The sequence below is a fragment of the Biomphalaria glabrata genome, chromosome 1, assembly GCF_947242115.1.
Source record: "Biomphalaria glabrata chromosome 1, xgBioGlab47.1, whole genome shotgun sequence".
In the NCBI taxonomy this organism is placed as follows: domain Eukaryota; kingdom Metazoa; phylum Mollusca; class Gastropoda; family Planorbidae; genus Biomphalaria; species Biomphalaria glabrata.
In genome coordinates this window covers 82,433,127-82,448,015 of record NC_074711.1, presented here as the reverse complement: position 1 = coordinate 82,448,015, position 14,889 = coordinate 82,433,127, and the positions used below count along the sequence as shown (strand labels likewise).

At 37.7% G+C, this 14,889-nt stretch overlaps 1 protein-coding gene across 2 annotated transcripts in view; it reads right to left on the bottom strand.

Moving 5' to 3' along the window:
* LOC106074426 (neuropeptide F receptor-like) overlaps positions 1-14,889 on the bottom strand; it is a 58,924-nt gene that overhangs the window by 6,257 nt on the left and 37,778 nt on the right. Inside the window, exons 2-4 of one of the 2 annotated variants that reach the window (XM_056018151.1) lie at positions 6,336-6,402; positions 3,295-3,531; positions 2,164-2,391 (exon numbers count right to left, since the gene is read on the bottom strand). In XM_056018151.1, coding sequence (XP_055874126.1) covers positions 2,164-2,391; positions 3,295-3,471 — 405 coding nt within the window. In that variant the 5' untranslated portion in view covers positions 3,472-3,531; positions 6,336-6,402. The remainder of the gene's footprint in view (positions 1-2,163; positions 2,392-3,294; positions 3,532-6,335; positions 6,403-14,889) is intronic. The other variant, XM_056018150.1, reaches the window with a different exon arrangement.

The window sequence follows — 14,889 nt, the reverse complement described above, 5'->3', positions numbered from 1 at the left end:
CCTGGCAAATGGTCAATCGACCCTCAAGGGGGTCGCGACCCACAGGTTGAGAACCCCTGGATTAGAACACACTATAAACATCCAATGACAAGGCAGTATTCACAAGAGCGATGCCACTGGTAAAGTCATCAAATTTAGATAAACTTCAGAACAGAAAATCAGAAGTCATACCCAGAACACTCAATCCTAACTTACTACTTGCATACAACTTCATTACAAATGCTCGGAAATGTACTTAGATATTTATTAGCGATTTTCATCTGTGACGGAGAAACTCTAAAGTGCTCGCTTTTTGGTGTATACGGTGCGCAGAATAAAGCGAATGTTCATACGCTATTCATTTCTCAAGTTATATGATACTAGCGTTACACACCTGCTACACACCTGCTACGCCCGTTGATTAGTTCGCAAGGTATATAGTGTTTATTTTGCCATGGACCTAGGAGCGGGCTGGCTAAATGGGCATTCGGGCTTATGCCCGGTGGGCCGGTACCTAATGGGCCGGTAAGGCCAATGAAAGAGCCGCATGGATGTCACTAAGACATGTATTAAGACTAAGACTAAGACTGCTTTATTGATCCTTACGGAAATAAAAGTTTTATAATATTCTTTAATAAAAGTGACTCCCTTCGCGTCGTGTTAAAAAAATCTTTGACAGACTTTACTGAGTCTACTCTATTAAAACACATTTTCCGATATAATGTAATGGCCTACATCTCTAGACAGTAGGCTACTACTAACAGGCTTCATCCTATACACTTAGCGATTATGAGGCAACATAAGGTCTATATTTGTTATCAAGATATGGAGCATGCGTCCAGTTATCGATACATTGTCAAACTGAACAGAACGATTATAAGGACAGATAGACCTAGAATAAAAGCTATAGACCTACGATTTGTGGGCCGAATTGTATAGAAATGCCTGGGCCGATTATGACACCCAGTCCGCCCCTGCATGGTCCCCTCCCATTTTTTTTTCTTACCTATAACAATACAATGATATAAAGTTAAACCCTCCCCTATACATTCCTTTGGCCAGCTAATATTAGTATCTACCACGTTGAACCAGCTCGTAAATTCGAGTATCACTCCCCACACACACAACGCTCCTTCGTAACAAAAAGAGCTCTATTTTTTTCGTTAGAGATTTAGATTATATCACTTATTCCCCCCTTTTTTATGCGTATGTCCTCGGCAGCGGATTTTCTTTTTGTGTTAAATGTGTATCCCGCGGCGTAAGTAAGGTCGTGTGGCATCATGGTATGCGCACCGCACTGTCTCGCAAGTCCCGGGCTTGAATCCTTCACACATCTTTAGAGCTATGTGAATGAATCAATCACTCAGGGTCCATCCGTAGAGATTATGTTGCACTTTTTACCAATTCAGAACTGAATTTTCTAAGCTCTTTTTGTTTCCTCTATTTTTTTTTCTTTTTTTTTATATTTTAGTAGTCAACATCAAAGTTCAATTTAGTGTCCATGACATTGTTTAGAGTTTCTCGAAAATCCCCCTCCCCCCCCCCCCCCCAGAAATCTAGAATGCACTACTTTCCTCCACATGCTAGGTCAACACTTAAAATCTTTAGAAAATAGTATTCGAGTCATAACTAACATTAAAACGAAACCCTAAGCCATTAAATGTAGACCTCTGAACGATTGTAATGCTAACATCCAACCCTGTTCTATAGACCGTCACGACGAAAAGAAAACTTAAAGAAAACTTGAGTAGCTGATAATATTGGAATTGTTTCTTCTTTGTAAAATGTTTGACATGTTTCGGATGTTCCTTCAGAGTTGAAGATAGTTTACTTCCTAGTTCAAACCTCCAGCAGGACGACGGGGGATGGGGGATTTTTTTTAATAGTGTGTAAAGATTAAATATCTCCATGTCCAGTCTAGATATATTGTATATAGGTCTGTGGTTGAGAACAAATTAATAGCACGTCTTTGAAGATTGTAAGAAATTAAAAAATTGATTTGTGTGTGTGTGTGTGTGTGTTTGTGCGTATTTCTGACCTAATCAAAACCTTGACTATATTACTTCCGTCAAAAATGATGAAGAAATATTTAATCTAATGCAAACAGGAGATACAGAGAAGATTGTGCGCGTGTTACGTGTGTGTGTGTGTGTGAGTGTGTGTGTGTGTGTGTGTGTGCCTTGCCTGAAATCGATCCAGAGCTATGGCTGTGATGCTGATGGTGGAGACAAACAGGTTCGTGCCCTGCGCCATGGTGACAAATTTGCACATGAACTGACCCAGACTCCAGTGTTTGTACAGCAGCAGGTACATGTTGAGTGGCTGGGTGAACATGCAGAGAGTGAAGTCTGAGATGGCCAGGTTGATGATGAAGATATTCCTCGGCGTTCTCATGCTTGAGTTCCTTATTACCTAGACAACAAACAAGAAAAGAATTAATTTTTTTTAATATAGTAATGAAACGAAAACGACGATTATATTTATGTATGGAGCTACTTTAAAAAAAATGGTTTTCTGATCTTTGTGGAGACAGTTTGAAACCCAATGCGCCGAACGGTTCGGGAGGATCTAAGTCTAAGTAAGATTGTGTGGTATCATGGTTTGCGCACTCGGCACTGTCTCACAAGTCCAGGGCTTGAACCTTCACACATTTTTTTCCATTCCGTCATGAAGGAGATTTGAGCTGTCAACTTATTAATATTGGATGGTTTGTGGTATGCGCTCTGGACTGTCGACTCGAAGGTCCCGGGTTCGAAACTTGTCTACTACCATCCACCGACATCATGTGGAGTGTGTTGACTAGTCAATATGTAAATAATCTTAAAATCTGAAGGAACATCCGAAACATGTAAAAACAAAATAGAAAAAAAAAACACGTGATCAAATTAGTAACGAAACATCTAAAACTTACAAATCAGGGGTGGCAGGTAGCTAAAATATAATAGTTTCTCCCGTTTACCCAGAATTCACTTTCAAATATGGCAACGATAAACTAAACTAGGAGATTTCACGAGGCCAGTTGTCTGCTAACCGGTCTCAACATTTTAGGAAGAAAAAAAAAGTCATGAAAGGAGTTACTGTTCTTATTGAGTCAAGGGAAGGAATAAATGGTGCTTTTTAGGAGATTCGTGCACTACGGTATTATCAAATGCTTAAAAATTGTAAAGCATTTTCTTCATAGTTTTGTGTACACGCGCCTTGTTCTTATTACTTAAAGGTTAAGGCAGGCCTTTTCTATGTAAGCCTAAACCAATATTTTTTCACTGTTAAACCTCTATTGAAAGACATATCCTTCAGTATTTATGCAAGACTTACCACGAACATTACCAAACCGTTACCAAGACAACCGAAGGTGATCAGCAGAGAGAAACACAGAACCAGAAGTGTCTCGGTGACGGGATCAAAATGGCGCCTGACCATGTCGTCCTGGAGGACCTTTTCCAGCCAATCGTTGCTGTCGTCGCTTTCATTGCTGGCGTTGAAAAGAGACATGGGTGCTTCTGATCTCCTGCAACACTTACTGGGACTCTGTCCAAGTTTTGTGTGGACCTGCTGAAAGATTCGAACAATTACTAACGTTTATTTCATTGTGGTACATGGTACTGGAGTGACTTTTAGACCACACCTCTCACCAGACACACGCGGAAGCACTAATAATACAGACCCAAGCCACCTTGGTGTCAGAAGTGGCTATCATTTTGAGTTCGATGGAAGAACTATGTATAGAATAGAATAAACAACGTAAACATTGTAGGCGTAGGTATGTGCATGGTCTGTGTGTGTATGTGCTCACTGTGTCTGTAGCGCTCCAAGTGGGCATGTCTTCTGTCAAGCTTCAAGCGAGTGAGATAAAAACAGTTTAAAAATATTTTTTTTTGTAAAAAGTTCGACATGTTTCGGATGTTCCTTCAGAGTTAAAGATAATCGACTTCCTAGTCCAAACTTCCCGCAGGACGACGGGCGATGGCAGCGGCAAGGTATGAACCAGCGCGCATACCGCACGACCAGGCAGCCACTTTAAAATACCATGGCTCTCTCAGATTGCTCTTCACGTATTTTTCATTCAGCAGACAAACAGGCAAATATCCGTTCTGTATGTAGAGCTGATTAGTTTTTAACTCAGAGTTAGGCGTGAGTCACTGGGTTAGGGTTTTTGACCTGACATAAAGGGTAGAAAAAGTTATCATAAAAAGTTGGACCAAGCCACAGAATGACTTTCAATAACTTAAGTGCATAAAACCTCACCAAAGGGAATGGAGATGTTTAGCTGCGCACATAAAAAATCCCCACAGCGTAACTGAAGATCCAAATAATAGATTCATTTTTCAAAGTCATTCCTTTCACAATCTGAGTTAAGGTACCTCTTGGTGGTAGCTACTCCATAGCGTCACACCAGGTCGCTTCTATTGCAATTGTTCTATGGGCGGCTCGACTCCGGTGACTATAACGACACTGTATATATAGTTCGTCCATCGTGGTTCGATGATGACCACTTTTGTCATCCAGGGAGCTGAGGACTTTGCACTGGAGTTTTGTGCCTCCTCATGAGGCTGGTGATACCTATGTGAGCCCGGAATGTTCGGCTGCACACTATAACCTGCTGGAGAGTGTCCTTGGCCTTGCTTTTTTCTGTGACTCTTTTCTTCTGCCAGCGCTGTTCTCATTTCCTCAGCAACTAACGACACTGCATGTACTAAATGTCTGGTATATTTGCAACGGGAGCCAAGAACCAATGTAATAAACTCGTTTAGAAATGTTTTTGAATCTGTCATCACATTTATTTCTCTGGCCACTTTTAATTCCTAAACTCACCCTGTTTCAAATTAGGAGTGGTTTCAGGTTTTGGTTAAACCCAATGAATATTTCGCACATTGTCATACTTCAGGCCCTGTAGTGCCAGGTTACCTCTTCAAGACTTTCAAATTCTTATACCAGTTTACCTCTTCAAGACTATCAAATTCTTATCCCAGTGTACCTCTTCAAGACTATCAAATTCTTATCCCAGTGTACCTCTTCAAGACTATCAAATTCTTATACCAGTTTACCTCTTCAAGACTATCAAATTCTTATACCAGTGTACCTCTTCAAGACTATCAAATTCTTATACCAGTTTACCTCTTCAAGACTATCAAATTCTTATACCAGTTTACCTCTTCAAGACTATCAAATTCTTATACCAGTTTACCTCTTCAAGACTATCAAATTCTTATACCAGTTTACCTCTTCAAGACTATCAAATTCTTATACCAGTTTACCTCTTCAAGACTATCAAATTCTTATACCACTTTACCTCTTCAAGACTATCAAATTCTTATACCAGTTTACCTCTTCAAGACTATCAAATTCTTATACCAGTTTACCTCTTCAAGACTATCAATTCTTATTCCAGTTTACCTTTTCAAGACTATCAAATTCTTATACCAGTTTACCTCTTCAAGACTATCAAATTCTTATACCAGTTTACCTCTTCAAGACTATCAATTCTTATACCAGTTTACCTCTTCAAGACTATCAAATTCTTATACCAGTTTACCTCTTCAAGACTATCAAATTCTTATACCAGTTTACCTCTTCAAGACTATCAAATTCTTATACCAGTTTACCTCTTCAAGACTATCAATTCTTATACCTCACGAATTCCAAAATGGGACGCTAGAAAATGAATGTAAGTTTTCTGGTCTACTATAATGCACATCAAGGTTTGTGTAAATCACAAAGGAATTAGTTCTTTCATTTTCTGAGCTTGAAATGTAAGCAAATTCAACTGCTTACATTCACCATTAAAAACAAAAACACATAAAAAAGGCTCCAAAAGTTTGTTCATTTACTCGATTATTTTTTCAACCTTTTTCTATAAAAGTAATTAAAAAAAAGTTCCCCTTTCAGACCTTACTATCTTTGAAGCAAATGATTTAAAGGTCACATGTTTCTATGAGGGTTAACGAGGGTGTTATGTGGCCAGCTCGACGACCAACCACCTTAACTTTCTACGACTAATATCAGGTAGAGTTGGTGGGCCGAGATTCGAAACCGTGTTCCCTCGGTTTAATAGCCGAGCGCTTTCCCCTCAACCACTACGTCCCTTTTTTTTTTATAGAAATTATTTTTTTATCTAAAGAAAAAAATTTAGTTAACAAAAATGCAGGGTCGAACATTCCAATTTGTCTGCATCGATTTGATAGGTTTAAAGATGGGATGCTCTAGATCACACACAATGCTAGAAGAGCACTGCAATCATCTTGGAACCGAAGACTTTTTGCTCGGGATTCACATTCAAGATTTAAGAGAGAGGAAGTTTTCAATAAAATAATAATAATAATAATAATAATAATAATAATAATAATAACAGAACTTGCCTATCAAAGTATCCTCATCAAGTATTTACAAGAAATGAGATTTCGATGTGGCCTCGTTTCTAGTAATCTGGAAATTGAATAGAACAACAAAATAAATGAAAACAAAATGATTTAAAAAACAATTTTGCCCAGAAAAAAAAATCTGGGTGCTGGTTCTTCGTCTTCACTACAGCACTACAATATAATATTATAAGCGTACAAACTTACCACTTAGAAAACGTTTTAATTAAGAAACTTCACTCTGGCTACTTTTACGCAAGAGAGAGATAACTCTTGAAAAAAGAAGTAATTATCAAACATTTACCCTAAAGTACTCTTTTACTTTTCAATAAGATTAAAATTAGACTGACGGAAAATATGTAAATTAAATGTAGTACACTATTATGGAGTGTGTCTGTGTGTGTGTGTTTCTATGACGGTGGCAAGAGGTTAGCTTTGCAGTGTGAATGATGCAAGAGAAGCGGCTTTGTCGTCAGCGGTCTTAGGAGAGACGACTCCAGAACGACAGGCTGAAAACACGTTATTGTTAGTTATATGTTATTCATAATACCATATTATATAATTACTAAAATCTACTAGTTTGATTTCATTTTATCTCTAGCTGTATTCGTTTACATTGTAATAAAAGTTCTATTTAGTTTTGTTCACAAAAGAAATTATTTAGTTATTCCTAGTTTTATAAGTTAAGACATAATACGTCTACAGCGGTTTAGTTGCCCACCAGTGGTTTGATGCTACAAGTCAACGACCGTCTACAACATACACAGTTTTTCATAATTTACGAAATTCTGTCTATCCAGGGCCCCGCATCACACCCTCTCCAGTAGCGGTCATATTCCAGTGGACAGAATTAAAAAAAAAATACAATTCAGATATTAGCAACCACTTTGTTTAACTAATAGCCAGACGTTTTCAATATAATAAACTTGTTTTGTTTCAGTTATAAGTTATACAAGAGAAAAACAACATTATAACAGCCCAGACTCAGACAGAATGTACATAGCATAACAGAAAATAAGCTGAAGAACAAAAGTTGTCTGCCTCCAAGATCTACATTCTTATTTCTTTATTATAAAAATGTTCAAAGAATTTATGATATAAAAGGAGGCAGACAAAAAACAACAACGTATCTCTATAAATGAAACATAAGCTCTATTAGATTTCGAATTCTATCCGCTGGGTCCAGAGCGCCTGGAGGTGGACGCTACGCAATTCTCAGAATTCAATTGTATAGCAAAGAATAAGTTATAAGAAAAAATGTTTTCAGTAACAATTGCATGTTTTCTTTTTTTAATGTATTGAATTTTGGTTTTTAAAAACAACAAGAACATGGAATAAAACCAACCATTGTTCATACAAATGAATAGTCACCGGGAGAGAATCTCTCTATAAAATATCTATCAGTATCTCTATTCAAACGATCGAAGTGTAAGCTACTGCTAGTGTAGAATGTAACAATAAAAGAAAAAATAAAATTATATCAGGTCAAAATTAGGCCACGTAGTTTGAATGCTTCAGTAATCCCAAAGCTTATATCAACTAAACTCTGTCTGTCAGGTAAAAAGTTTGTACACGTTATTTCTCCAACACCCAATCTCGGATCAAGCTGAAATTTTACATAATTATATCTTTTACCAGACAACGCAAGAATCAATAAGAAAATTAACCAATTAGTTAAATAACTTTTTGGTAATTGATTATTTTGTTTGGTATCTCGAACAAAGGAAAGAAATTATACTTAACTGAAGTGGTTGAATTAGTCCCCTTTAGTCCCCTATGTCGACACTTTAAATTAGTTTTGTAATAAACAATACACTCTTCCATTTTTATAGAACCTCACGAGCAGGGTGGCTAGCATGGGGGCTTGAGCCACGAGCTCGAATTCAGGTCGTTCCCCTTTTTTTTCAATAATTGCTTTTAAAAAGTGATAACTGTAAAATTTACCCAGATCCCCCGTTCTTTTTGTCCTCCCCCCATTTTCGCAACTGGTCCAGATAAGTGATAGGATGATAGCGTTATGAGAAAACTAAAAGCATGAAAAAAAAAATTGTTAAAAATATTTCTCATCGCACAGATTTATTGTTGTTGGTCTATTACAAATTTAATTAGATGACCGATCCAAACTAATTGATACAATTACACTTCGTATAAGCTTTGTATTTTAAAAAGTATTTTTATGTTTTTCTTATTTTGTTTCAGTTTATGCCTCTTGGTGGTGGCTGAGATTTCATAGGCACTAAATATAGAACGGCATTATTTCAAGGATTGATCAAATGGTATTGATTTCTTTTAATAACCAACATGAAGGCAGGCAGACACCTTACTGTTTGCTTTATATATATATATATATATATATCTTCAGATATAAAACTAGATCTGTTTGCAAGGACTGAGGGAGAGAGACTGATATTTTGAAACTCTTGAAGATGAAAATTAAAACCAGAGATATTTTAAAATAACCCGCAAATACCTTTGATCAACAGCTTCAAAAATCTATTTCGCTTTTTTTTGAGTAAATTAAATTTTTATTTTATGAACAGTTTTTAATTTTTTATTTCCGAGAACAATTTTTAAAATACTTTATTCTCTTAAGCTGGGCTCAGTTTAATCTTGGCCAATGGAAAGAATGGCAATCTACTGGCTCTGAAGCCAGATAAAACAATACAAAAAAAAACGCCAAAAGCAGATTTCTCGCATCTCACTGACAGTTTAGCTGGCAACAAAATACTCTGGCCACAATTTATTAGCTCAGCAATATCGAACAGCAGAGAGAAAAAAGTTCTACAAACAAGAAAAAAGAATAATTCCATCATTACCCTAATACCCAGCCAATGCCCAGCCAATGCCAGGGTTGTGTCTTCTGTAGAGACGATAAGGAATTGATAAGGAGAGAGAGTTTATTTGGAATTGAATTTACCTGTGGCCGTGGGTAGACCTATTGGATTACGTCAGTTGATGTGGTAAATTAAGGTCAACTAAGTTAAACCCCCCCGAAGGCACATCTTGTTTTCGAAGGCTTTCAGTCAGTTAGTATACCAGTGGATATGTGTGTGTGTGTGTGTTTTGTAGCCTTTTGCTATTTAAAAAACGCAGCTCTACGGTTTGCAACGTATGTACAATCTAGTAAAAAAAAATCAATGTTATCAGAAGGCATCCCATGCGTCATTATTCTACAGCAGCGTTTCCCAAAGTGGGGTACGGGAAGACTTTGGAGGGGTACACGTAGCACCTCATTAACTATGCAGATTTAAAAAAAAATATCCATTTATTATGTTTTGTTAATTAATTAAAGTGTGGTTGGGAGGGGGGCGAGGGTACTCAGCATTACAAAAATTATAAAAGGGGTACACAATAGTTTTGGAAACACTGTTCTTCGGTACAATCTAAGTTCCAACTGCTGTAGTCAGAGCGAAATGATGACACGAACTATTCCAAGCAGACTTAAACTCGAATCACTCAACGTTGACCGGACTTGTAGACTCTTTATAAGTTCCTTCGGAAATGAAGATTATTAGTTTCGAGCCCAAACCTCATACAGAACTCTAATGGAAGGTTGGAACCCGGGATCATTAAGACAACAATCCTTTGCGCATACCGCACAACCAGTCAGACTAACCAATGTTGTTTTTAAAATAATAACAGTGCCGGCTCTAGCCTAAGGAGAATATGTTGAACGGGGCATATCTGTTGTAGGATGCAATCTTTCCTTTTCAGATGTAGAGAAAAACATAAAAATACTTTTAAAAAATACAAAGCTTATACGAAGTTTAATTGTATCATGGGGCAGATGATGTAAATAAAGCTCATCTGTTTTTGTGGCCCACGGTTATCCATTAGAGCCGGGTGGACTCAGAGGCGCCCTAAAGATAGGATGTAATCTTTACTTCATCGAAACTCGGACTGGACATCATTGACTGAATCAATTAGGCCAGCGGTTCTCAACCTTTTATGCTCGGCGACCCCTTTTTACAACCCCCCACTCTGTTGCGACCCCTTCCACACACACACACACATGCAGCAATAGAAGAATAGACAATAACTATCCATATTTTCGATGGTCTTAGGCGAACCCTGGTAAATCGTCAATCGAACCCCAAGGGGGTAGCGACCCACAGGTTGAGAACCCCTGAATTTGGCGAAATCTGAAAGTTTCTTTTCCAAGCTAATGAATAATTTTGATTTAAGTAAATTCAGGCTTTGTCAGAAGAATGGGGAGACGAATAAAAATTTAGCTCAAGTTTATTTGTTCCAGCGATTCTAAATAAAAACGAAACAAACAATTAAACATTATCAAGTATAATACGTTCCTGTTAAACTCATTTGCTAAGGAGATAAAAAAATTTTTTTAGAGTCTGATTAGTTGGATCATTTTTTAGTTAATCGATAAAACAAATTAGAACAGTGAAGCTCCTTGCGGATCCAAAGCAGAAAATGTTTGCATTTGTGTGTGCGTGTGTGTGTGTGTGTTTGTGTGGGGCAATATAATAAATTGAATTGACAAAAGAAATGATGTGCATTGTTCAAGGAATCGAAGAGAATTGTTTTTTTTTGTCATACAAAATGTTTTATCATTTGGACCAAACAGTTCACATGAATTATGGCACACACACACGAATGGTGGATGAAAAGAGAGAGACAGAGACATAGAGACAGAGACATAGAGACAGAGACATAGAGACATAGACATAGAGACAGAGACATAGAGACAGAGACATAGAGACAGAGACATAGAGACAGAGACATAGAGACAGAGGCATAGAGACAGAGACATAGAGACAGAGACATAGAGACAGAGACATAGAGACAGAGACATAGAGACAGAGACATAGAGACATAGACATAGAGACAGAGACATAGAGACAGAGACATAGACATAGAGACAGAGACATAGAGACAGAGACATATAGAGACAGAGACATAGAGACAGAGACATAGAGACAGAGACATAGAGACAGAGACATAGAGACAGAGACATAGAGACAGAGACATAGAGACAGAGACATAGAGACAGAGAGACATAGAGACAGAGACAAAGAGACAGAGACATAGAGACACAGAGACAGAGACATAGAGACATAGAGACATAGAGACATAGAGACATAGAGACAGAGACATAGAGACAAAGACATAGAGACAGAGACATAGAGACAGAGACATAGAGACAGAGACAGAGACATAGAGACAGAGACATAGAGACAGAGACATAGAGACAGAGACATAGAGACAGAGATATAGAGACAGAGACATAGAGACAGAGACATAGAGACAGAGACATAGAGACAGAGACATAGAGACAGAGACATAGAGACAGAGACATAGAGACAAAGAGACAGAGACATAGAGACAGAGACATAGAGACAGAGACATAGAGACATAGAGACAGGGACATAGAAACAGAGACAGAGAGACAGAGACATAGAGACAGAGACATAGAGACAGAGACATAGAGACATAGAGACAGAGACATAGAGACAGAGACATAGAGACAGAGACATAGAGACAGAGACATAGAGACAGAGACATAGAGACAGAGACATAGAGACAGAGACATAGAGACAGAGACATAGAGACAGAGACATAGAGACAGAGACATAGAGACAGAGACATAGAGACAGAGACATAGAGATAGAGACATAGAGATAGAGACATAGAGACAGAGACAGAGAGACAGAGACATAGAGACATAGAGACAGAGCCATAGAGACAGAGCCATAGAGACAGAGACATAGAGACAGAGACATAGAGACAGAGACATAGAGACATAGAGACAGAGACAGAGACATAGAGACAGAGACATAGAGACAGAGACATAGAGACAGAGACATAGAGACAGAGACATAGAGACAGAGACATAGAGACAGAGACATAGAGACAGAGAGACATAGAGACAGAGACATAGACATAGAGACATAGATATAGAGACAGAGACATAGAGACAGAGACAGAGACATAGAGACAGAGACATAGAGACAGAGACAGAGACATAGAGACATAGACATAGAGACATAGACATAGAGACATAGACATAGAGACATAGACATAGAGACATAGACATAGAGACATAGACATAGAAACAGGGACATAGAGACAGAGACATAGACATAGAGACAGAGACATAGAGACAGAGACATAGAGACATAGACATAGAGACATAGACATAGAGACATAGACATAGAAACAGGGACATAGAGACAGAGACAGAGACATAGAGACAGAGACATAGAGACAGAGACATAGAGACAGAGACATAGAGACAGAGACATAGAGACAGAGACATAGAGACAGAGACATAGAGACAGAGACATAGAGACAGAGACATAGAGACAGAGACATAGAGACAGAGACAGAGACATAGAGACAGAGACATAGAGACAGAGACATAGAGACAGAGACACAGAGACATAGAGACATAGAGACATAGAGACAGAGACATAGAGACATAGAGACATAAAGACATAGAAACATAGAGACAGAGACACAGAGACAGAGACACAGAGACATAGAGACATAGAGACAGAGACATAGAGACAGAGACATAGAGACATAGAGACATAGAGACAGAGACATAGAGACATAGAGACAGAGACATAGAGACAAAGACATAGAGACAGAGACATAGAGACAGAGACATAGAGACAGAGACATAGAGACATAGAGACAGAGACATAGAGACATAGAGACATAGAGACAGAGACATAGAGACATAGAGACAGTGACATAGAGACAAAGACATAGAGACAGAGACATAGAGACAGAGACATAGAGACATAGAGACAGAGACATAGAGACAGAGACATAGAGACAGAGACATAGAGACAGAGACATAGAGACAGAGACATAGAGACATAGAGACATAGAGACAGAGACATAGAGACATAGAGACAGAGACTGTGAAGAGACAGAGACTCTGTATAGACGTCTTTATAACTTTAATTTACCTTGACTTTGACTTATTAATCGCTTAATTAAGACATTTCTCCGTCTTTATTGTTTTCCAATAGTGCGTACCTAAATTGCAATACAAACTAATCAATATTTCACAGTGTGACATTAACTACACAATCTTATAGATTATTGAATAATAATAAAAAATTAAGACTGTCTGCTGGAGGCGGTCATTAACTGAAGCAATCCTCGAGTCTCTTGGACACACTTGTTTTAATCAGACAGTTCTGGAAAGTCTTTTCTGTCATTTATCAGTCGGCACTGACACCGAGCAGACGTGGTCACACTCAGGTCACCCAAATCACATGTCCCAGACTTCAATTCCTTCGCGGGTCACGAAGTAAACTGGTGGACCTTTTTTTCTTTTGCATTGAGTATCTTATCTTTTTTTTTTTTGCATTGAGTATCTTATCTTTTTTTTTTTGCTTTGAGTATCTTATCTTTCTTTTTTTTTTGCTTTGAGTATCTTATCTGTTGTTTTTTTTTTTGCTTTGAGTATCTTATCTTTTTTTTTTTGCATTGAGTATCTTATCTTTTTTTTTTGCTTTGAGTATCTTATCTTTTTTTGCATTGAGTATCTTATCTTTTTTTTTGCTTTGAGTATCTTATCTGTTGTTTTTTTTTTGCATTGAGTATCTTATCTTTTTTTTTTGCTTTGAGTATCTTATCTTTTTTTTTTTTTCATTGAGTATCTTATCTTTTTTAAAAAATATATTTATTTCTTTAATTTCAGGACGTCCTTCCTTGATTGTAGATTTTCAAACCATGATATTTTCACGATTATCTGCAATTTGTTTACACATTTATAGTTAAGATATCCTGATTACATTCTTTAAGCAATAATGCTACCCTGGATCATAGTGGCGCCCGGGTGGAAACGATTGTATGAGGAAACGATTAGGCCAAAGGGTAGCAAAACAAGACTCCCATGGGGGTGCCTAAAGGGGTGCGAAAGCATCCTCATCGCACTGTGTGGAGTTGTATAAAAGCTCCCACAACTTTGTCACAATCCAGGCGCCGTTCCTCAAGGGGCCGTTACATAAATGGCGTGTCCTGTATGGTTAGCCTGGTATAGAAAAAGCCGGGGCCCCGGTGTACGCGGTCTCTAGAGTTCCAAAATCCGAAGGCTTAACTCTACCTGGCTGTTTCATGAAGAAGAAGCAATTACATTACAGTAAGATAGAAAAATAAGAGACACAACAATGTAAAGAAATGTGGTGGCGATAACATGGTACTTTAAGAAGGATAGAAAATATGAGACATAACAATATAAAGAAATGTGGTGGCGATAACATGGTACCTTAAGAAGGATAGAAAATATGAGATATAACAATATAAAGAAATGTGGTGGCAATAACATGGTACCTTAAGAAGGATAGAAAATATGAGACACAACAATATAAAGAAATGTGGTGGCGATAACATGGAACCTTAAGAAAAATGTAAGCGCGGGCAAAGAGAAAGATTGGGAGAAAAAAATTGACAAAAAAAAAACAATGTCAAGGTCGCCATATTGAACGATCACTGGTGCCAACTAAATAGTTTCAATTTTTTTTTTGTAAATGAAGAAAAGAAAAAAAAAAGAATCAAAGTCTAATGAAGAGTTTGA